A 20980-nucleotide genomic window follows, 5' to 3' on the forward strand; every position below is an offset into this window, starting at 1 on the left:
TCCTGCAATGTGGAGCGGGTCAGACTAGATGATGATGGTCCCTTGTGACCTTAAAGTCTGATCCTGTGAGAAAAATGTGGTATTCAGGAGGTTCTAGAACAAACCCTGTTAAACATTAGTGTAAAATCCTATGTTTATGCTTTTACGATATGAGTTAATTGCAATTCTATTTAGAGGAGATATGATGGTTTATTATAAGTTTTGAGGCTGAACTCCCACAACAGTACGTTTAAGCCGGTGTCACTCACTAATTTCAATGGACTTACTACTGATTTATACTGGTGTAACTGAGTGGAGATTCAGGCCTCCCTTTGCTATTCAATTAATGATGTGCAACCATGGCAACCGTGCCTGCCCTCCTAATATGACACTAATTAACCTGCATCCCAACTGTTCCTCCTGCACATTGCTTTGAACTTGTACCCTTCAAATGAAGCAAGCCATTTTTTGTAAGAAACAGTTGCATGGAAACTGAGGGGTTTATATTAGTTATACTCTTCTGTTTTGGGGGCAAATAGGAAAGAAAAAACCCTAACACAAACCTGAAACAAACTCCTACCCCCTGTTTCTACAGATTTTTATTTCCTTTGAACTTTCAATTCTTGAGCTCACTTTTAAGCGTAATCCCTGAGTCCCTGCTCACCATGAGGCCCCATCCCCTGCTCCTCCTGTTCCCCGCAAGGCCTTGGCCCTGGCCAGACTGGAAGCCTTAGCTGGGCTGTGGTAAGAACTGCCCAGGGAGTCTGGACCACTGTGGGGAGCCCCAGATCTCTCCCTGCCTTGGATGGCACATCCAAGGAGGTGGGGATACAGGCTGGAGGTTGTTCTCGGACACCCCAGCACCCTGCGCAGGGCAGGTGGAGGGGCCAGGCTCCCTGGGTGGTTCTTACCACAGCCCGGCTCTGGCTTCCAGATGAGAAGAGGAGGACCAGAGGGTGTGGGGTTGAGGGAAGAGGAGGGGCAAAGGGTGAGTCCATGGAGGGGGTGGGGTTCCTGCATGTGTCCCATGTTTGCTTTTTGAAAAGGTGGTCACCCTACTCGAAACCCAGAGGTTGCAGGACAAAATGTCTACCACCACTACTGCCAGCAAAGACCACAGGGCACCCATTTCCCAGCATTGCTGCTGCCGTGTGAAACAGCTGACAGAATGAGGAGCCACTTAGAGGAGTATCACTGTACAGCTGGGGAGGTGGAAGCATGGCGGATCAAAGGATAATGGCTGGTGTGGAAAGGGAGACCAAATTCTGCTCACAATAATACCTGCACAATCCAATTGTCTTCAGAGGAGTTGCATGATGTGAGAGCACATTTTGTCAACCATGTACATAAAGCTGCAGTACTGGCCCAGACTGAAGCCTCTCTGTGTAACACCTTCTTATTTGAATGTATTTGTTTATTTCCTCTTTGAAATGAGGCTGAAAGGATTGATGGATTTTTGGGCAGGGGAGGTAGGTAAGGGAGAAGAGTATGGAAAGGATGGATTTGGGGCAGGGGTGTGAGCTTGGGTTGAGGGAAAGAGTGAGGAATGACTATACTACTTGGGGACTGTCACATGTATTACCCTCCGACAGAGCCCTTGTCACAATGTTGGCAGTACTTCACTGATTCAGACCCAAACCTTGTGTTTTAAACTTAATTGAGGCTGAGAGTTTATTAGCATATTCCCCCTGACGTTAACAGGTAGAAAAAATGGTAATGCAAAAAAAAAAAAAATCTCAATCGCTTTCCTTTATCTTGATGAAATAATTAGCAAAGCCATGGTTTAACCAGGCATGGGCATTAAAAAAAAAAAATCAGAACAACTGAAGAAAACTGGTCTGACAGTATTTAAATGAATCAGACAGGATGTGTGCTGAAAAAGTCGAACAAATTGTCATTTCAATTTACTGCCAATTTGCTTTATTGTAAGCTTCAAAGCTGCTATTTTAATGGCATGGATTTCAAAAGAGAGAATCAAAAAAGTTCATTCTATTAATAATTTAAAAAACTGAAGTGCTTCTTTCAAGTGGCTAAATGGATTTTCCACTGTGCTACTGAACCACTGCAAACCATAACAGAGAAACAAGAATATTTTTGAACTTACAAAATGAATACCAGGCGATCATCATTTTCCAACCTGACCCTCAAAATTAGGTCAACCAGTTCCATAAATTGTGTGGGTATTCAAATCAGCATTTAGGCATGCACAGATTTATTAGAGGCACCAATATAAAGTGCTGATTTATGTGACCAAATAGAGAATTGGATGCCCTACTTTAGCTCAAATAAGTAAATCCATTTATTCATGTTGAATATCGGTGATATTGTAACAGAATTTTCAGAAGCCTTCACAATTAATGATACCTACCTAAAAGTAATAATTGGGCTTCCTGCCTCTATTAAATAAATGTATTATAGTCTCATTAAAAGGGCCAAATTTATGCCCCCTACGGCTGCCATGCAACCTTGCTGACTTCTCGAGGGTTGGACGAGTACAACAGAGAGCAGAATCTGGGCACTGTGTAACCATTCCATATAAAGAAATTCTGATACAAATATCTATACTAAAACCACTAAAATAAATAGGAAATATAGAATAGGTCACAATGAAAGGAATTTCAAAAGCAAGAGCAAGCACAATTGGAGAGTAGCTGAACAACTTCTAAAAGAGCATACTAAATTACCACTAAAGCAAAGAGAAATGAAGAGAAAGAGACAGAGAGCACCACTGAGTGAAAGCGTAAAGGAGCCACATTGTGTACAGCCCAGCATAAAAAAGAAGGAAAGTCAGTAGGAAGATTGATCAGTCTTGGTAGAAAAGACCATTTTAGAAATACATGTATATGCTACAAAAACTACATTATTACAGTCCCGATCCTGAGACCTGCTCTGCTCCAGTCTCCCAGTGAGAAGCAGCATGGAGCTGAGAGATCTGGGTACTGGAGGCTTCTCCCAGCACTGAGGAATCCTCTGCTGTCATAGAGGCTCCTCTTCTCCCCTCCTCTAGCCACCTGAGGAAGGAGGAGTGGCTGGGATGCACTGGGTCCTGTTGATCCCAGGCTGCTAGCGTGGCCTCTGGGGGCAGCGGGGTGTAAATTCAGGCAGCGTCCAAGTTGCACTGATTTATGTCAGGGACTGGCCCAGTCCTTGGTGACCCCAAGATCAGAGAAGCACAGAGGTGTCTTTGCCCTGGGCCTTTAATGACTGTAGCTCGGCTGGACCAGATTCTAGTCCTATATATCTTAAGGCCCTTAGATAACATGTTAATAAGTGTGACAAACATCTTGCTTGGATAAAATATCTATGGGAAAAAATAAAGACAAAAAGTACTAAACTACTGACTCCACATCTTCATGTAAGTGGCATAAAGATTCAGAATCTTTCACCTCTAAGTGACACAAACTGCTGGGGACTGAAAGGTATCAGCATCTGAAAGTTGTTTAATGGCTCTTCTACATCCCCAGAACACAATCACTTTCTTTGTATTCAGTGGCAGTCTAAGCAGAGGGATCACAGAGACGGAACTACCCTTTCAATCCTCAGAAGGTAGAAGCCTCCAGAACAATGTTAAGTCATACTGGTAGAGGCAGTGTGGATAAGAGAATACTCTCATAGCACAAGTTTAAAATCAGTTTCCAAAGCTATTGATCTTTGTCCAGAACTAAATTCATTTAAAAAATTTAAGGACAATGAATGAGAGTAAGTATGCTCTGAAAGAAAAAATAAAGTCAAAAACATGTAGCAGTCCACCTCAATCGTAGAGATGAAAAAAATACTTTATGTATGAGGTCTGCCGCAACAATTAAGGGTAATTAATGGATTAAAAATCAATGGGTTTTAACTCCCTGTATTGTTAAATATTAACACCCTTATTGTCTATAAGCCAGTTTTACATATTCCATCTCTGAATTCAGCTACATGGAAATGAATTGCCTAACGATGATCTGATTCCAAAGAGGAAATAAACGATTACATGCAAATAAGAAGGTGTTATACAGCGAGGCTTATGTCTGGGCCAGTACTGCAGCTTTATATACACGATGGGCCAAATTGTACTCTCATATCATGCAACTCCTCTGAAGACAATTGGATTGTGCAGGTATTATTGTGAGCAGAATTTGGCTCTCTGTCTTTAGTGACACCATTCCCAGAAGCAATGTTCTCCAGATGCAGCACACCTGCCTGCCAGTGATGCCACAATACAGCTATTGGTTACATATTTTAGGGGTACTTGAATGATAACAGCTATACCGACCGCAACACAGGAAGACTTGTATTTTGTGTGCTCTGCATGCACCATAGCAACTTCCTTAATAATGGAAGACCTCAAGGCAGTCCTGACAATTATCATTTCTGAGATTGTGGCTCGAGTTATTGTGAAATGTCAGTTACAGTTCTGATAATCTCTTTTAATGCCCACTTAAGTTCCAATGCTCTTACATGCTTCCATTTCCAAGGCTTCTTCAGTTTCAGCTAGAATTTAAAGGGCATGTCTACACTTCAGGCTGGTGGTATGATTCTCAACTTAAATAGAATGTAGCCACGAAAGTGGGATGGATTAGTTGCCTTGAGTACGTGCTTAGGGTCTTGGATGCGTACGTACTCGGGGTGGCTAGCCCACCGTGCTGCCAGGATTACATGCTATGTTTAGTGCACTAGCTCAAAGAGAGTTAGCATGAGTAAGTCACCCCCAATTCAACATGTAGACATACCCAAAATGAGGTGCAAAGGAGAAGCCCTACCCTTTTTATTAACTGGAATCATCGTTAATGTCCCAATAGATCTTACCTCCAGTCATCTTTGGTTAAATTTGCCAGAATGTTCATCTCTTCCTCTTGCATAAGTCTGTAAGCAGCACTCACATGATGATTTTCAAGAACAGAGCGATCATTGTACAAAATTGCAACATCTGACCTAGGTATAAAAGAGGTATGATTAGCAACAGGATACTGATGTTAGCATAATAGAGAGAAAGAGGCTCTGTTGCCATAACAGGGTCTGTCGATTTAGTCTGACGTGCTATTTATTTCATCCTAGTAGATAAAGGTCTGAAAATCAAACCTCACAGATAATTCCTCGTCATAAAAAAAAATAAAAAATGCAGCTATGCTGGTAATTGAACTCTCTTGCCATGTTAGCCACTGCAAAGGGCAGGGACCAGATTTTGAATGTATCATTGTTTCCTCTTTATAGTGTGCAATTAATACACATGAGAGATTAATCTGTGAGGAAAATCCTGAAAAAAGTGAAATTAAGAGGAAAAACAATAGTGAAAAATTAAGCTGAAAGAGAAATAATAATAATATCCTCAAACAACATTACTCCTTTTTCCACCTGTCTCATAAGCCTTTGGACCAGGTACATCCACTGGTATCAAAGGGGCCTACTTTCATGCATGCACCTATTACATCATTTTGCAATAAAACTGCTAATTCATGAGGTATACAGGAGAAGGGCCCAATCCTATAGTATTTACACAAAGAAAACTTTCATTGACTTTAAAGGCAGTTTTGCCTGAGTCCTAAGAAAGGACTGCAAAATTAGGCTCTCTTTGACTAAAAAAAATTATAATAACACAACTTATATGATATTATATGTGGCACAGGGAGTGAGACTTGTTCTTCAGGTTGTCTGACAGTTCCCATTCTAAAACCCTGTTTTCAGCTGCATATAACTTTCTCAAATTTCAACCATTTGGGCTAAATCCATGCTAGATATCTGCTTCAGGCTGATTTTATTTTGGACTGCGGAGTTAGAAAGAGGTGGGGGGAATTTCAGCAAAAATGGTTCAGGTATTTCTCAGAATGGAGTTAGGGGAAATATATGTTCTGCCCATCTGAAAAAAATTCTAAACACCATTTTGCAGAGAAGCTCTTGAGCCTCTATGCTATGGAGTGGGGATTTGAAATGTGCCAGAGGGGGTAATCTTGATGTAAGGGGTTTGACCTGTGAAAATCAACCTGAATTTGACCAAGTTTTTAGCCTCTGAAAATCTCAGTTCATACATGATCTGTAGAGACTTTTTAGAGTTTAGCAGCTAAATTTGCTCAAGATTCCACCTGTGCTAAGCGTGCTCCAGTCCTGGGTTATAGGGCCTTCCTGCAATTGCTCCTCCCAGCTGCTTGGGGCAGCTATGGCACCAGGGATGAGAACTGATCTTTCCTTTCATGTCAATGTCATGTGCCACCCCCACTCCACGGCTGGTGCACAAGAGGCCATTAGGAGTAGGAGTCGAACTGCTCAAAATCAAGCTATTCCAAGTACTCACATGCAGTAGAAGACAATATTGTAATGCATTCACCAACAGCGGGAGCTTTGCTACTGAAAAGTTGAGAAATAATATGCAGCTTCTATTCTGAGAAAAGTCTGCTTTGATTACTTTGTATAAGGAGAGCTCTAAATATTAGTTTTAAAGAGTTATGACCTTGCCATCACTAGTTATCATTAGTGGTAATTTGTTCATCCACAACAGTGTGCTTGACAATATGACCTCTTTCTAATAATTAGAAAAGGGCCCAAGCTTTGGATCCATACTTTGGTGGTGTATAAATCAGGAATTAGGATTGGTCCCATCTGTAATGCTGACAGACCCCAGTTGTCAGCAGACCGGATCTAACCTGAGATCTCTGGAGCTAAATGCATGAGCCTCTATTGCATAAGCTAAAAGCCACATGGCTCTTTGCTAAGGCTGTAAGAGACTCATCAATCTCTAGCTGAGCTAGGTGCCATGAGTGGAGGACAGAGTTGTCACGGAGTCCCCGGGCAATGCTCTGGAACTGCTCCCTATGAAGCCAGGCAGGACCCTGGGGAAGTCTCCTCTCTGGGAGCAGACTGTCTCCAGGACACACAACTCACACAGCTTCCACCTTCCTGGGTCTGACCTCGGAGCATTCAGCATCCTCTACCCCTTCATGCGCTTCCCACAGCGAATCCGCCCAGGCGGGGTCCTGGAGAAGCCAGAGGGTCCTGCACCCCAACTTCGCAGTCAGACACGACTCTCAGCCAGCCAGTAAAACAGAGGTTTATTAGACGACAGGAACGTGGTCTAAAACAGAGCTTGTAGGTACAGAGAACAGGACCCCTCAGCCGGGTCCATTTTGGGGGGCAGCGACCCGGACAACCACGTCTGCACTTCACTCCTCGTCCCCAGCCAGCCCCAAAGTGACTCACCCTCCAGCCCCTCCTCCTCTGGGCTTTGTCACTTTCCCGGGCTTGGAGGTCACCTGATCTCTTTGTCTTCAACCCTTTAGCTATCACCTTGCAGGGGGGAAGGGCCCAGGCAACAGTTGCCAGGAAACAGGGTGTTGGCCATTCTCTGTGTCCAGACCCGTGCACACACCTGACCTTTAGGGTTCTGCAATGATCATACACCCTTATCGCACCACCTAGATACTTAAGAACTGCATAGGGGAAACTGAGGCACCCCAAAGTATTCAGAGGAAACATTAAGAACAGTCCCACTTCGTCACAAGAGTGCCACACCAACCAGGCATGGGTTACACATCCATGGCACTTATAACACTGTAACGGAAGACAGGTGAACTACTGTTCTAAAGTGCTCTGTGATGATTTAGCTACTCAGCTAGCTCCACTGTTAGTTAGGTGGAAATGTACCCCTTGAAACAATGAGTACTATTAAAAAAAATCCAAACTAACCACTCATGTGTACGGTATGGAACCCGGGAAACTACCGAAGTAAAGCAGGATTTGTTTATTAAGTGAACAAAGCATATCCTACCAAAATAATGACAGTGTTTATGTTCAAGCTCTTACTGATATGGGAAAATCTATGATTTGCCAATCAGGTATTTTTGTGAAGCACACTTTTTTAGATCCACATAGCTAATCATGGTTGTTTTTAACCAGTGCGGAGATTTGACATGACTGTGAGCGTAATTTCTTCTGCCTTTTTGAAGTAATAGAAACATGGAGGAAAGGTGAATAGATCTCTTTTTTTATGTTCAGATCCAATTATGAAGGAAGATTGGGTAATATCACAAAACAAATACATTCTAGTAAGTATTTAACTTTAAAACTCAGAGTTTAACAGCTTAATTTATTTTCCATTTTTGCAAACCAAAATATAAAAGACTAGAACAGAAAAGCAGTTTAAACTTAGAACAACTTATCTTTAGCCAGACTGTGTGAGTGCACCATTAGGTTGAAGAGGAAAGGGCTTTTGCTGGTAATTTAGCTGCAGACATAGAATTTGTTTATCATCAGATTTATCAAAGCATGTGTCCCAAAGCACATCAGCTGATTAACCTGTATGCAGTCCTTACACCGTCTATAGCCTACCACTGGCAGGCAGTATAACCTCAGGTAAGTGGAAGAACACGCCTGTTCTCTCTTATGAAGAGTGGTTTTCTTGCCAAAATACAGTGATGGAAATAATTGTTCAGTATTTCAGTACAGCTGAGGAGGGGGCTCAAAGGTGCCTGATGAGCCGCTCTGCACTAAACCGATCCCCAGTTCCACAATCTAACTCAGATTACAGGGTGGGGCACCATGTCCCAATGATGCCCGGCTGCTCTAACTTGTACCGGCTGTGTCCATGGGCCAAGTGATCTTTGAGATATGGAGTCCTGCCCACACCCCTTTCCCAAACTGCAGTGATAGAGAAAAGCACCACCAGATGTTCCCCTACTCTGGGCAATCTCAGCGCAGCAGTGGGTCAGAATCTGCCCTACAGTATTTAAAGAAATGCATCCGATGAAGTGAGCTGTAGCTCACGAAAGCTTATGCTCAAATAAATTGGTTAGTCTCTAAGGTGCCACAAGTCCTCCTTTTCTTTTTGCGAATACAGACTAACACGGCTGTTACTCTGAAGGAAAAAGATAGCTTTTTCTATTGTTAAAACAAAGCAATCCCTACCCAACATACTTTTAAATGATATAGTCATTTCAGCAATAATAGACTTAAGTCAATTATTAATTATTATTAAACGTCTCCGTATGCCATATCATGAGAGGCCCATCCCCACTCCACTTTGGGATTAAGGAAGAAAGGGCATGCTATACGTTTTATACCTTTTTTTCTAGTGCAATAGCATTAGATTTCCACTTACAGTGTTTTTCATATGTAGCTCTCAAAACATTTTTTAAAGCTGGGTAAATACCCCCATTTTACAGTGAGGAAACCTGAGGCAAAGCAAGGCAATGGCAGGGCCCGCACTAGAACACGGAGCTTCTGGCCTCTCAGTCCAGTGCTTTCTCCATTGGACTACACTGTACACAGCATGGATACTTTCAAAACAGGCAGAGAAAGGCACCTCAGACTCCCCGCCTAGAAGCCTAACTGCCATTTCTGTCTTTGAAAATGTCCCCGTGTCCCAAGGATCTTGCAACTTAATACAAACAAATATGACACCCCAAATAACAGTTCAGATGGGTTTGGAGACATTGCTGGAGGGGAAGCAGCATTTAAGGAGGAATATGAAGGAGGGCAAGGAGGGTGTCTGGGGACTGGGAGGCCTACTTCAAATATATGACCAAATGGGATACTATAAAGGAGCTAAAAGAAAAGGAGTACTTGTGGCACCTTAGAGACTAACACATCTATTTGAGCATAAGCTTTCGTGAGCTACAGCTCACTTCACAGGATGCATTCAGTGGAAAATACAGTGAGGAGATTTATATACATAGAGAACATGAAACAATGGGTGTTACCATACACACTGTAAGGAGAGTGATCACTTAAAATGAGCTATTACCAGCAGGAGAGCGGCCGGGAGGGGGGTGGGGGGAAGAAAACCCTTTGTAGTGATAATCAAGGTGGGCCATTTCCAGCAGTTTACAAGAATGTCTGAGGAACAGTGGGGGGTGGATGGGGGGAATAAATAAGGGGAAATAGTTTTACTTTGTGTAATGACCCATCCACTCCCAGTCTCTATTCAAGCCTAAGTTAATTGTATCCAGTTTGCAAATTAATTCCAATTCAGCAGTCTCTCGTTGGAGTCTGTTTCTGAAGTTTTTTTGTTGAAGAATTGCAACTTTAAGGTCTGTAATCGAGTGACCAAAGAGATTGAAGTGTTCTCCGACTGGTTTTTGAATGTTATAATGTTATAATTCTTGACTGACCTCTCCAATGCATCATCAAGGATCTACAACCTATCCTGAAGGACGACCCATTACTCTCACAGATCTTGGGAGACAGGCCAGTTCTTGCTTATAGACAGCCCCCCAACCTGAAGCAAATACTCACCAGCAACCACACACCACACAACAAAAACACTAACCCAGGAACCTATCCTTGCAACAAAGCCCGTTGCCAACTGTGTCCACATATCTATTCAGGGGACACCATCATAGGGCCTAGTCACATCAGCCACATGATCAGAGGCTTGTTCACCTGCACATCTACCAATGTGATATATGCCATCGTGTGCCAGAAATGCCCCTCTGCCATGTACATTGGTCAAACTGGACAGTCTCTACGTAAAAGAATAAATGGACACAAATCAGACGTCAAGAATTATAACATTCAAAAACCAGTCGGAGAACACTTCAATCTCTTTGGTCACTCGATTACAGACCTAAAAGTTGCAATTCTTCAAAAAAAAAAACTTCAGAAACAGACTCCAACGAGAGACTGCTGAATTGGAATTAATTTGCAAACTGGATACAATTAACTTAGGCTTGAATAGAGACTGGGAGTGGATGGGTCATTACACAAAGTAAAACTATTTCCCCTTATTTATTCCCTCTTCCCCCCCCCCCCCCCCCCCCCCCCCCGTTCCTCAGACGTTCTTGTCAACTGCTGGAAATGGCCCACCTTGATTATCACTACAAAAGGTCCCCCCCTCCGCTCTCCTGCTGGTAATAGCTCACCTTAAGTGATCACTCTCCTTAAAGTGTGTATGGTAATACCCATTGTTTCATGTTCTCTGTGTATATAACTCTCCCCACTGTATTTTCCACTGAATACATCCCATGAAGTGAGCTGTAGCTCACAAAAGCTTATGCTCAAATAAATGTGTTAGTCTCTAAGGTGCCACAAGTCCTCCTTTTCTTTTTGCGAATACAGACTAACACGGCTGCTACTCTGAAACCTATAAAGGCGCTACTAAGCCAGAAATAAAGGGAGTGGGTACAAAGGATAATGAGAAGAGAGAAGGCTCAGAAATATTCTGTACAACTGGCATCCTTGTCAGTCAGTGTTCCAAGAATTTTGCAATGACCCCTCACAGAGCGGTCAAATGTGAAGATTTCACTTTAAAGATATGCAACCAGATTCTGTGATCCTTATTCTCACATGCTGTCCTTCCTTGCTCAGAGGAGTAATCTCATTAACTGTGTCAAAGCCAAGGAGGCTACTCACATGAGCAAGTATGATGTGGGTAACTAAGGGTTGCAAAGCTGACTACCACCTGCATCCAAAGAAATAAAACATTTTAGGAAGCAGAACTTTAATGTTCACAGCAAAGCCAACTTTTGAGAAATTGCTGGTCAGGTGAAGCATTTCCTGCTGAATGAGTGCCAAGAATTCTTCCCTCTCTTCTTTAATGTACTAAGGTACTTTCTTGACCCCACCCAGTGGCACTGAGCCTTGCAGCTGTGATCCAAAGGGTATGAACATCAGATCTTTGACGCTAAATTGCCTTCCTTTTTCTCCTAGATCGGGCTGCAACAGCTGCATTCAGACATGATATCATAAGATGAAGCATGCTTACCTTGTCTGAATATGGAAATTGTTTGTGGTCCCAGTATGCTCATAATCATGGACTGCAGCTGCGAAGATCATAGCTAAGATTTCCAGTTCTGTGAGCCAGTGCTAGTGAATAAAAGCAAAAACCAGTCACATTTTATACAACACCTTAACTGTGATATTACATTATTGAAAATGTTTCTATGTGTAGCTTAATTAAACCTTACTTTTCTTTTCCTATTGAGTCATAAAATCTTGAACATTGCACACTACAATGTCTCCTTCAGCTTCTGTTGACTTAATTGGGACCAGGATGGGCCATTTATGTGCAACAGCAAAGTAAAACTTTTATGTTAAAAAAAATTAAGTAAATTGTTATTATTTGATAAAAGCTTGTGTGATAAATTTGGCAGAGGTTTTGAACATGAGGTCTTTTGTCAGCCAGCCAATGTTTGTCTCTTGCTAAATTAATTACACGTAAAACTTAATATTAAGTTACAATTGTAATTTCCCACTTAGTGTAAGTTTTGACCCACAGACGAATAACACACAGTGTTTTTCCAAGTACCACATCAACATTAAACATAGACTTCACCAATCCTGCAATATTGAAACTGGGTCATTTTTTTCTTCTTATAGTTAAAATGCTGCCATTTTAGAACAATAGTTTTGTATAAAACTGAGGTCTGCTTGGTACACTTGTGATGCAATTTTATATAGCTTTTACTTGCTATCTGATACTATTCCACGCTGCTGTATTTCTGAAGATACATGATACGTTCACCCCTCCAGTTCTGTTGTCTTGCATAACACATTTACTCAGTCTAGATGAAATGTATTCCACCTAAGAGTGAACTCAGTACAAATCTAATAACACCCACAGATTAACCACACAGAGTCATATTTCTGGTTTGGCCGAAAATTTCTTACACCCATTTTGTAACTTTCACTAAATTGATGGTCTCTTTGCCTTTGATACATACCATACCCACCCACCCACTATTATTATTATGGCACCAGGTTTATATCATACTAGATACAAGTGCTGTTTCATAAGCTGCCTGGATATGAGTACCACAGATTGTTTCATGAGGATGAAAACAGCCAGTAAAGATTCACTAATATTGTTAGAATAACATAGTAGGACATGCTGAGAAAAGATAAGACTGTCTGAATGCTAAGACTACTGACTAGTTGGTGAAGCTATGTAGATTTATGAAGAGTACAGTTAAGGAATGAGAGAAAGTACTGTAAGCGGTTCTAAAAATGGAAACAACAACCTCCATAGCATTTTGTATTACAAAAACTAGGCCCCTAGCTGGGACTGACTCCACAATGTTTTCAACAGAACAACTGAAATAGAAACTTAGACATTATTAGTAACTAAATCTAAACACAAAATCTTTAAGCCACTCTTCCCAAAATCATTTTTTTAGCAACCACAACAGTTTCCGGAAAAGCCTTCTATAATTAGTAAAGAATTTCTTGCAAAGGTGTCTATGGACTGCAGACAAATTTCATGTGGAACTGTATGCTGGCAAATATTGTAGCTACAGTAGGGAAGACAATATTCAGTTAAGTATTCAGATAAAACACACACGGTCCCTTTAGGAGATTGAAATACAAAGCAAAAATCTTCCAAACATCTTCCTTTATATAAAACATGGAATGAGGACAAGAAAGATGGTTATGTCATATCTCCACTATGGTGGGAAATATAAGAAAGTGGGAGTATCACAACACATTTAATGGTGGGGGAAGAATATTTCCCCCTTACTCTGAGTATTGTTCACAAGATAAAAAAGAAAACCAAACAAACAATGACTTTAGAATCCCCACACAATTTTCTACATTCCACAAGAATGTGTATCTGGAGGATCAGATTCATTGGTTCCTAACTGTAGATCTGTATTATCTGTCCCACTTGTCTCATCTGGAGTTTAATCATAGAAGACATCAGATAATAGTGACCCTACCCTTCAGTTCAGGGAATTTAATGCAAGGTTAGAGGCTAATTCTCCATCATCCATGATCCTTGACTTTGTATGTCTAATAGACACCTGGCTGGATGAGATACCTGGTCCTTGTTAGCTCTGACTTCTTCAGATGGGTATTCAGCTATTTAAGCCACATTAGGGTCAGGGAAAGATTTTATCTGTTATTTGACTCAGATTTCGGATACTAGAATTATCCCAGACCAAGATCTTCAGTATGAGTCCAAGGATTGGACTAAGATAGCAGCAGAAAGGGCAGCTTCTCTGATTACCTGAAAGTTTTGGATAACAGATTCCATTGTGTGTTTACTCACAATTAATGTTAATATGATTTTTTTTATTTCTTGACTTTCATAACCCTAGTGGTCCAATAATGTATGGTGGGTTTTTTTGTTTGTTTTTGTTTTTTGCATTTAATAAATACTACAGTTGGGAAAAGATAATTCTGACTATCTAGGCTTTTTTGGAAAACGGGAAAACATAGCAATTCTCTGGAGGACTGTAAAACTAAGGATACTAAAATGTATGCTTTCTGTAAAAGGTTAGAGGTTGAGGGGTTTCTAAAACCTAGCTTTATTTTATCTTTGCTTTAATCAATGGCCCAGAGAAGTGCAGGGGGAAAGAACAGGATCAGCACTTTGCAGTTCTCTATATCAGTTCTACAAGCTACAGAGAAAACACAGAAAGACTACAAATGACATGCCTGAACTGATAAATCCACTCCTGTGGGCACCCATTATATAACTACATCAAAGGTGGGTGAAATATCACAGGCACATGTCAGAGAGGAGAGTGGCAGTGCAGATAAAGGCATTAGAAGGGATGCCTGCTGTGAAAACAATTAGCTTGTGAGCAGTACTGTATGTCACTCTCACTGGGTAAATAAGGCTGCAAGTTAATTAAGTGACAGAAGCCAAGAAGACAAATATAACATTTGTGCATTGTACTGTCAAGCTCCCCAAAGGGAGGGTGGCACTATCTAGCTATGCAAAGTACTTATATGGCCCCCATCACCAAACATTCTTGTAAATGTATTTATCCTCCAGACACCCCTGTGAGGAAGGGAAGTACTACTCTCCCCATTTAACAGAGGGGGAAGGACAAAGTGACTGGTGTAAGGGCTGACAGGAAGTGTACAGTGCAGAGCTGGGCAAACTTTTTGGCCCAAGAGCCACATCTGGGTATGGAAATTGTATGGTGGGCCATGAATGCTCACGAAATTGGTGGTTGGGGTGTGGGAGAGGGTGCAGGCTCTGGCTGGGGGTGTGGGCTCTGGGGTGGGGCCAGAAATGAGGAGTTCAGAGTGCGGGACGGGGCTCCAGGCTAGGGCAGGAGGTTGGGGTATGGGGGGAATGAGGGCTCTGGCTTGGGATGTGGGCTCTGGGGATGAGGGGTTGGGGGTGCAGGAGGGTGCTATGGGCTGGGACTGTGGGGTTCTGAGGGTGGCAGGGGGATCAGGGCTGGGGCAGGAGGTTGGGGCATGGGAGGGGGTCGGGGTGCAGGCTCCAGGTGGTGCTTACCTCAAATAGCTCCCAGAAGCAGCGGCATGTCCCCGCTCTGGCTCCTAAGCGGAGGCACAGCCAGGCGGGTCTGCATGCTGCCCTTTCCATAAGCACCCCTCCTGCAGCTCCCATTGGCTGCAGTTCCTAGCCAATGGGAGCTGCAGGGGCGGTGCTTGGGGCATGGGCAGTGTGTGGAGCCCCCTGGCTGCCCCTACACATAGGAGCCAGAGGGAGAACATGCTACTGCTTCCAAGAGCCACACGGAGTGGGGCAAGCCCAGGACCCCGCTCCCTGGTGGGAGCTCAAGGGCTGGATTAAAACACCTGGAGGGCCGGATGCAGCCCCCGGGCTGTAGTTTGCCCACCCCTGGTATAGTGGAACCAGGACGTAGAAGGTGGGTATGCTGAGTCCCAGGCTAGTGTCCTAACCATGGGACCATCTCCTAACTCAGCCTCTTATTAAATGATGTTAATACGTTGCAGGGCAATAGCATCAATAGGGCCTTTTTCAAGCACTGACACTCAGAAACTATTATTTTGCCTGGTATGCTGCATCACTTTGAAAAGACCTTTGGCTTGCTGCTGTCCCATTAACAGTGACAAAGTTATCCAGGAACCATTATAATAAATATTTTTAACTGTGGCTATCTAAAACAGGCCTTATTTTATTAAGAACCACTTGTATAGGCAGTGCAAATTATTATGATGTTACACAGGACCAGGAATAGCTATAAAGCCTAGGAGTGTGGGACAGAACTCAATACACCCAAGTGCATTTGCAGTACCATACTTATAAGCTGGGGGAGCATTCTGGGAACTGATATGCAAATAGTAGCAAGGATTCTAATGTGCAATGTATTCCTCCATCCAGTGTTCAGAGATACACTCTGGTGTCATTTAACTCTGTAGGCTGGAGTCAGATTTCTAGTATTAGGGTTTTCTTCTTCTAGTCTTCATATTTATACAGTGGCAATAGTTTGCTAGGCTCTTTACAGGCACATATTAACTAATCACTCAGGGGGAGATTTGAAGTCATTGCTCCCAGTGACACCAGTGGCAATTGTGCCTGAGAAAAGACTGCAGAATTTGACCCTCACTTTGTAAGGAACACTACATTAAAATTTACAATATTGAAATAAATGCCTGATACTTTAGATACTTTTCTGGAAAGGAAATCAAAATTGCCTAGAATGCTAAGGCCAAATTCTCCATTGTCATTGGGCTTGATCCTTTTCCCACTGACAATCAATAAGAAAATATCAGACACCTATATTACATGTAATCCCAGTGATGTAAACTGTGTGTACAAGGTGTATATCAGGGCATAACTTGAAAACCCATAAAGCCAACTCTAAACTTGCTATTTTCACAAGGGTTTTGTACTCTACTGACTTAACAGATAGAAGTCTTACAATATATTATTACCATTTCCTTCCTCATTCTCTGTCTTTTAAAACACAGAGTTCACACTCAGGACTAAACAGTGTCCCGAAAGGTAATTGACAGAGATGAAATGTGTCCATTTTAATTCTGAGTCAGGACTAACAAGTGTCTAACTAACCAAATTTGTAGTGTGGAGATTCCTTACTGAAGCAATGTCAAAGGGCAATAGTATAAACATTGCAAGTTAGGATGAGTGTATGAACTTGCTTCAGCTGCCAAAGCCAAGAAAACAAACAGAAGCATTGGGACATTGTAGTGGTGCAAAGCGATAGCAATCTCTTGGCTGCCACAGGCTCTATGAGGACCAAGTGAGGTTGGGGTGTTCAAGAGTGTAAGGATAAGGCCTTTTCCTGTAGCCACATTGTAAGGCCTAAAGCCTAAGTCCTTTGACTGCAGCCATATTAGGAGAAAGAAAAGAAGTACTTGTGGCACCTTAGAGACTAACCAATTTATTTGAGCATAAGCTTTCGTGAGCTACAGCTCACTTCATCGGATGCATAAAAGTGGAAAATGCAGTGAGGATGTTTTTATACACACAGACCATGAAAAAATGGGTGTTTATCACTTCAAAAGGTTTTCTCTCCCCCCACCCCTCTCTCCTGCTGGTAATAGCTTATCTAAAGTGATCACTCTCCTTACAGTGTGTATGATAATCAAGGTGGGCCATTTCCAGCAAATAAATGCTCAGATAAATTGGTTAGTCTCTAAGGTGCCACAAGTACTCCTTTTCTTTTTGAGAATACAGACTAACACGGCTGCTACTCTAAAACCTGTCATATTAGGAGAGCAGCAACCATTAGCTGAGAAGCAGGAAGTCACATCCTCACATTCCATCTAAATTACATTAAAACATAATATCAGGCTGTTAAGAATGACACCTCATCCTAATAATACCCACCATCACCAGATAAAGAAACAGATCTTAAGCTGGTTAAGGAAAACTTAGGTTGATAGCATTCTGTCTGGCAAGAAACCAATTATCAATAGTTGTGGTTGTGAAATCCCCATTTCTTTATTGTTTTGTCTTTATGGTCTCCACTTCTCTATTGTTTGTCTGTATGATCTCTGTCTGGTTCTTTGATTGTTTCTATCTGTTACATAATTAATTTTGCTAGCTGAAAATCAATTAAGGTGGTAGGGTAGGATTGGTTAGAGAATTTTGTTACAATATGTTAGGACTGGTTAGTAAAATTTTAGTATAATGATTGGTTAAGGTATATCTAAGAAGGACTCAAGTTTCACTATATAAACTGGGGTCCAAAAGAAAGTTCTTTGGGAACCAACTCCAGAACACAGCCCTATCAGAGCTGCCAGACTTCTGCCAAGGACACCATGCAGAAACTGGAGTCCCCCAGATGGACCTGATCCTGACTGGCCATCAAGAAAAGTTCATCTGTTTTACTGGGATTGGGAGAGGTGAGCATTGTATGTGTAGAGTGGGCATTCTGTTTTTGGTGATTGTTAATAAATAGAGGATAAGGATATTACTGCGTAAGGCTCTTTCACTAGTAAAAGGTCCTGAAAACCCGCACAAAATTACACCCTGAGCCCTAGGAATTGGGTAAGGGTGGGTACTTAAATTGACAGGGTTATGCCCGAGCCCTAGGAACAGGATAAGAGTGGGTGCCCTATATTGTAAGGTTACGTAACCTGAGCCCTAGGAACAGGGTAAGGGTGGGTGCCTAAATTAAGAGGGTTAGGCCTGGAACCCTAGGAACCGGGTAAAGGTGGGTGCCCCTAGACTGTGTGAGTAACAGAGAATTTTGTGCGGGTAACAAGGGATGCGCTGGTTCAGTGCAGTCCCTTACCCGCGGAGCCTCAGCAGAGATTAAAGCTGCAAAACCTCCAGGGCAAGGGGCTGGTAATGGAAACAACACTTGCCAATTCTTGTGGATGAATACCCTTCCAGGTCACTCGGACATTCTCATCACTTCCAGGGATGCTCAAGCCCAGGGCAAATTAAGAGAAGACTCTCTCTAAACCCTTTTTGCTTACGTAGGGAGAATCATCTGCATATTATAGCCCATTTTCCTTCGCTGAGTTCTAAGAAGAAAGGAAAATGAATAGGTTTCCTAATCCACATGTTCAATATGTGCTTCTAAACTACACTATTGCTCCCTGGGGAGAGAATCCCCCAGCTAGAAATGGCCCCACACCAGAACCCCAGATCCTGATTGAGATTTGTGTCACAGTATGCATCTCAAATCTGTCTTCAGAATGGATCACATGCCAAATCCAGGTATCAGAAATTTGACAAAGCTCTCATTTACACTGTGAGTCCCCAATTTTGGTTGTGATTATAGCGGTGATTTTCATGCACGCTCTATAGAGACATGAGGTTCAGAGCCAGTTCCCGAGTTTGGGCCCATCTCTCGATAAAGCCCCCTTTAAAATGATTGACATCTGTAGCACCAGTAAGCCTGCATCTAGATACCCACGTAGATACCTATATAATGGTGAGTTTGAGAAACTAAAGTGGCTGAGTTCTGTAGTACTTCTTACCATGATACCAGTATGAAGCATTATGTAATGCACAGTTTGAGTAACATCAGCTGCATGGATCAGATTGTGGTATGGATTTTTGTACTTGCTGTAACCAACCTCCAAAGCTTCTGCAAATGAAATAAGACTGGGCACAGGGATCTGTGAGAAGCAAACATTAGAATAATAAGCTATGTTTCTCTTGCAACAGCTACAAAGTCAATGGTGTAATAAATAAAACGTAAACAAGATTCCTAAAACAAGATTCCTAGAGATTTTGTGTGATAAACTGGGTTTCCACAATGACAGTGAAACTTTAGTTCAATATCATAATAATGATAAATAATAAAGTATTGTGCACTTTGATACCACACTTTAGGTGAGCATCTCAAAGTGCTTTACAAATATGAAATAGTTAAGTCATACAATATCCCTCAGACAGCACTGTAATGTAGCCTCCTCTAGGGTGGCATGTGGCAGGTGTTTAACACTATGCCATTAAAACAATTTAGAACAGGAAGAGGAAGTGAAAAATATAGTACTCAGCTGAAAGCCCAGTGATGATTTAGGTCCACAGATTGTGATCTAAGCTATCTCAAATGCTCAGGACCACACTTTATGTGTCTACCAGCACAGTGTCTCCTTCCCAAGTCTGGGACATGGGCTCGGTACTAAGTCATAAGGAAGCAAGCTACTTGTGCACTTTTTGCATCACTCTGCTGTGCACTGGGGACTTCTCATCCAAAAGCTGAAGACCTGTTAAGCTTTCAGTCTTTGTCAGGATCTCAACAGCAGCAGAATGACTGTAGACACTATTAGATGGAACTTTATTGTTATTACAATGACTATAGTCTGATGTCTTTTAAACTTTGCAATTCTGTACTTCATTTGTTCAATAAAATATACTTTTAAACATAACCCTATTTTTTAATATTTTAAATATGTATGTCTTATTTTTATATTTGAGTCTTGTGTGATGCTTCTGACCTTGAAACGGCTCATAAGATCATATCTGGTGAACAGCTCGTACATCATGAATTTCAGACTGTGTTCTCCACTTGCTTCATTTAGGGCAAACACATCAAATGACCATTTATCAACATCCTGCAGATTAAAAAGAAATAACACATTCATATGTTTAAATAAGTCCCAGTTAATAAATTGAAAAGTTTAAAACAATATCTATTTCCCCAAAATCACAGGTTCCTTTTATTTCATGTTACTCATACTAATGGTTATTCTAATACTAATAACAAACCTAGATAGGAAAATTATTAGAAAAAAATTCTTGTATCCTGAGTTATATAATTGTGGGATAAACTGCTAGTTGTTTTGTATGTTCACAATCTAAGGCCCTGATCCTTCAAACACACGAATAACTTTATACACATAAATTGTTCCATACAGAGTTCAATGGAACTACTTGTGTGCTCTTTTGCAGAGACTATGTCATAAATACTTTTAAAAAATCATGGTAAACACTATAACATTTGTCTTTTAAGGAAACAGATTACATTCTACCTTCTTGCTTAAGAAATACCATTGTCGACTGTATATTGTAGCTAGATACAACATGGTTACTCTTCCCCCCAATCCCAAAAAAGGAAAGAGACGCTGCTTTCTGAGACACTGATTTCTATTATAATTTGGAGATGATAAAATCATGACAGGTAAATTTTATAAAGCAATTTTCTACTCAAATTTGTCCTATTGTTCTAATGATATCTAACTGAAATCATAATGAAATTGAGATGTAATAAATATAATCCTATGCTATTTGTGAATTTTTCAATATGGCTTTTATCTCTTATGCATATTCATTTCTACAGTACCATATATGGTCATAATACTTTCAGAAAAAGCACCCTAATTTCATCCTAAAAAAAAATCATTAGCACACATACAAATATATTGAAATTACACAATGACTGAATTG

The 20980-nt window shown here is 41.5% G+C and overlaps 1 protein-coding gene across 10 annotated transcripts in view; it reads right to left on the reverse strand.

Moving 5' to 3' along the window:
- PDE1A (phosphodiesterase 1A) overlaps positions 1–20980 on the reverse strand; it is a 373257-nt gene that overhangs the window by 44893 nt on the left and 307384 nt on the right. For all 10 annotated transcript variants that reach the window (XM_048869744.2, XM_048869749.2, XM_075117995.1 and 7 more), the window contains 4 exons: positions 20032–20148; positions 19066–19206; positions 11651–11751; positions 4768–4893 (listed from right to left, as the gene is read on the reverse strand). In XM_048869744.2, coding sequence (XP_048725701.1) covers positions 4768–4893; positions 11651–11751; positions 19066–19206; positions 20032–20148 — 485 coding nt within the window. The remainder of the gene's footprint in view (positions 1–4767; positions 4894–11650; positions 11752–19065; positions 19207–20031; positions 20149–20980) is intronic.

This window comes from Caretta caretta, chromosome 11 (assembly GCF_965140235.1).
Source record: "Caretta caretta isolate rCarCar2 chromosome 11, rCarCar1.hap1, whole genome shotgun sequence".
Lineage (NCBI taxonomy): Eukaryota > Metazoa > Chordata > Testudines > Cheloniidae > Caretta > Caretta caretta.